The sequence below is a fragment of the Eufriesea mexicana genome, unplaced genomic scaffold (assembly GCF_001483705.2).
Source record: "Eufriesea mexicana isolate 0111107269 unplaced genomic scaffold, ASM148370v2 scaffold580, whole genome shotgun sequence".
NCBI classification, from domain to species: Eukaryota; Metazoa; Arthropoda; class Insecta; order Hymenoptera; family Apidae; genus Eufriesea; species Eufriesea mexicana.
Window position 1 is genome coordinate 41,441 of NW_016908722.1, and position 2,586 is coordinate 44,026.

At 23.2% G+C, this 2,586-nt stretch overlaps 1 protein-coding gene across 1 annotated transcript in view; it reads left to right on the plus strand.

Annotated features, from left to right (window-relative positions):
* LOC108545824 (proton-coupled amino acid transporter-like protein pathetic) overlaps window positions 1-2,586 on the plus strand; it is a 32,182-nt gene that overhangs the window by 12,522 nt on the left and 17,074 nt on the right. Inside the window, exons 2-3 of the mRNA XM_017897616.1 lie at window positions 590-655; window positions 1,758-1,850. Of these exons, the coding sequence (XP_017753105.1) occupies window positions 597-655; window positions 1,758-1,850 (152 nt within the window). The 5' untranslated portion in view covers window positions 590-596. The remainder of the gene's footprint in view (window positions 1-589; window positions 656-1,757; window positions 1,851-2,586) is intronic.

Here is a 2,586-nt window from a genome sequence, read left to right on the forward strand (position 1 = left end):
ATTATATAATTAACAATAATGTCTCATAATAATAGGATAATAATATTATGTATTCCAATGCCAATAATAATATATTAATTCTATACTTATGAGCTAGAATATATATTTTATTTCGATTAATCTGCATTACTTTTAGTATTTAATATATACAGATAGGTATAGAAGACACTATACATTTTTATGATAATTTAATTCGACAGAAATATATCAACGTAAATATTTTGTTAATTAGAAGAATGTTAAAATTGAGTTAAACTTCGAATAGTATTTTAAATCACGATCATCACTATGCTGAACTTAGTATAATACGTCGAATACGATTTGGACTGCGAAACGTTGAGCAAAATATTTTATATTTTCCACAATCATAGTTAAAGTTTAAAAACAATTATTACAAATATTATCTATAATTTCTATAGATAATATAATCATTAAATATTATCTACGATATCTATAGATAATATAGAAAAGAAAATAGATCGTATATACAAATTATTTCGTTAAAAATTATATTTTAATTTATATTTTATATATATATTAATTATATTTTGATAATGTTTCGTTATATATTATTTATATATTGTTTCAGGTAAATCATGGGGAAAGATACAAAGGAGCAAGTCACTGGCAGTCCCATGCAGGAGTTCAGTAGCAGGTACAATTTACTAATTTATATCTCATTTGGTGTATTCGATCATCGATATCGATATAATTTGTGATATTCTATCGAATATCACATATCACAATGTAATTGATTTCGATTAGAATCATATTCGTATCTCAAAAAGACAAACTAACACATTACATCTGCACAAAAAGATATCCGTGATCATTTATCTCGTAAATGACTTGTATATCTTTATTGATAGTGATGATAAAGTTTTCATTTTGATATCAAACATTACTAACTAAATTTGATAATTAATCTTATAATTAAGGTGATAGGATAATTTTCGATTTTAATTAAATTAAATCTCCATTAAAATTAAATTGTTATGTATTAACTGAATTTCCGTATTATTTCAATTCAATTATACCATATCTTTTCTTTGTTTTGTAAATTTTTATTAAAATATATATATATATAGTTATATTGACAAAGAAAATTATAATATTTATTATAAATATGAATGTATATAACGTAAGTAATATAATTTAATTTTATCAAGGAATTATGAATATTCATTTAAAAATAAAGAATATAAAATCATTCGAGATAAATTGTATAAAAATTTATAAAAAAGATAATACATTACAATAGTTAGGAAAAAATTTGGTAAAATTAACTGAAAATTTATTATTAATAGGTTCCTATGCTAAACTGCCAATCTTAATCAAAATAAATAATAATAATAAATCAAAATTTATTATTAACCCTTTGCGCTCGACGATTTTTTGGCTAAAGAAGGGTACGAGTTGAAAAATTATTTACTATAAGACTGATAATATAATATTTTTCGAGCACTAAATAAGAAATCGTATCATAATTAACACGTAGAATTATTTAATTTCGATACCTCGCATACTGTTACATTATTTTAAATTTGATATATTAATTAATATCGAGTTTCGAAATTTTATGAAATGGTGACTGAAGGGCGCCTCTCGAGTGCAAAGGGTTAGTAGGTTACTATGCTAAACTTATCAATCCATTGAAATTTAAATAATTTTACAAAAATATGGTATAATATTGCAAAAGAGAAAACATAGTTCCTTCGAAATTTATTGTAATAACATATTTTTTTCTTTATTATTAGCACAAAAATCGCCAGTGTATCAATTGGAGAATTCAACGAGAAGGATGAACTGTATAATCCCTTTGAACATCGTGATAAGAAAAATACCAATTCGTAAGTTATTTTCTGTTCACAACTATATTGACAATTTGCAAAAATAAATAACACCGATGTCATAGCTAATAAACGACATAATAATTAATTAACAATTAACAACAGCAATCTAATAACAAATTAATAATTAGCAACAGCAACCTAATAATAAATTAATAATTAGCAATAGCAACCTAATAATTAATTAATAATTAGCAGCAGCAATCAAACAATAATTAATAACTAACAGTAACTAATGGTAATTAATAGCAAATAATTTATATATAATTAATTAATAACAAATAATTTATTTCTAATGTATAAATATTGGTCTCAACATCAATATTTATGCTTGGCAATCTTTATTTCGTAACAATCTATTATCAGATATTTATATTATCATATAAATACTTGTACAATAAGAATCTCGCAACAAAAATGATTGATTATTGCATTTTTATTGATAATATTGAACAAGTTCTTGATATCCTTCGGATAAGTTTTTGCTAGTATGTAATTAAGCGATAATGTACTCGAAGCTTTTAATGGTCGAGTCGATATAACTGCGTTTTATCACGTGCTTTATTATGCCCACTACATGAGCCATAAATTTCAAGTCCTTTTATCAACATACTTTTCCTCTTAAATACTTACTATAATAGTAACAATATAATAATAATATTCATACACACATCGTATAATTTTCCTTCGAAAACCAAAGTATTATAAGTCTCTGGATTCACCTTGAAATTAACTA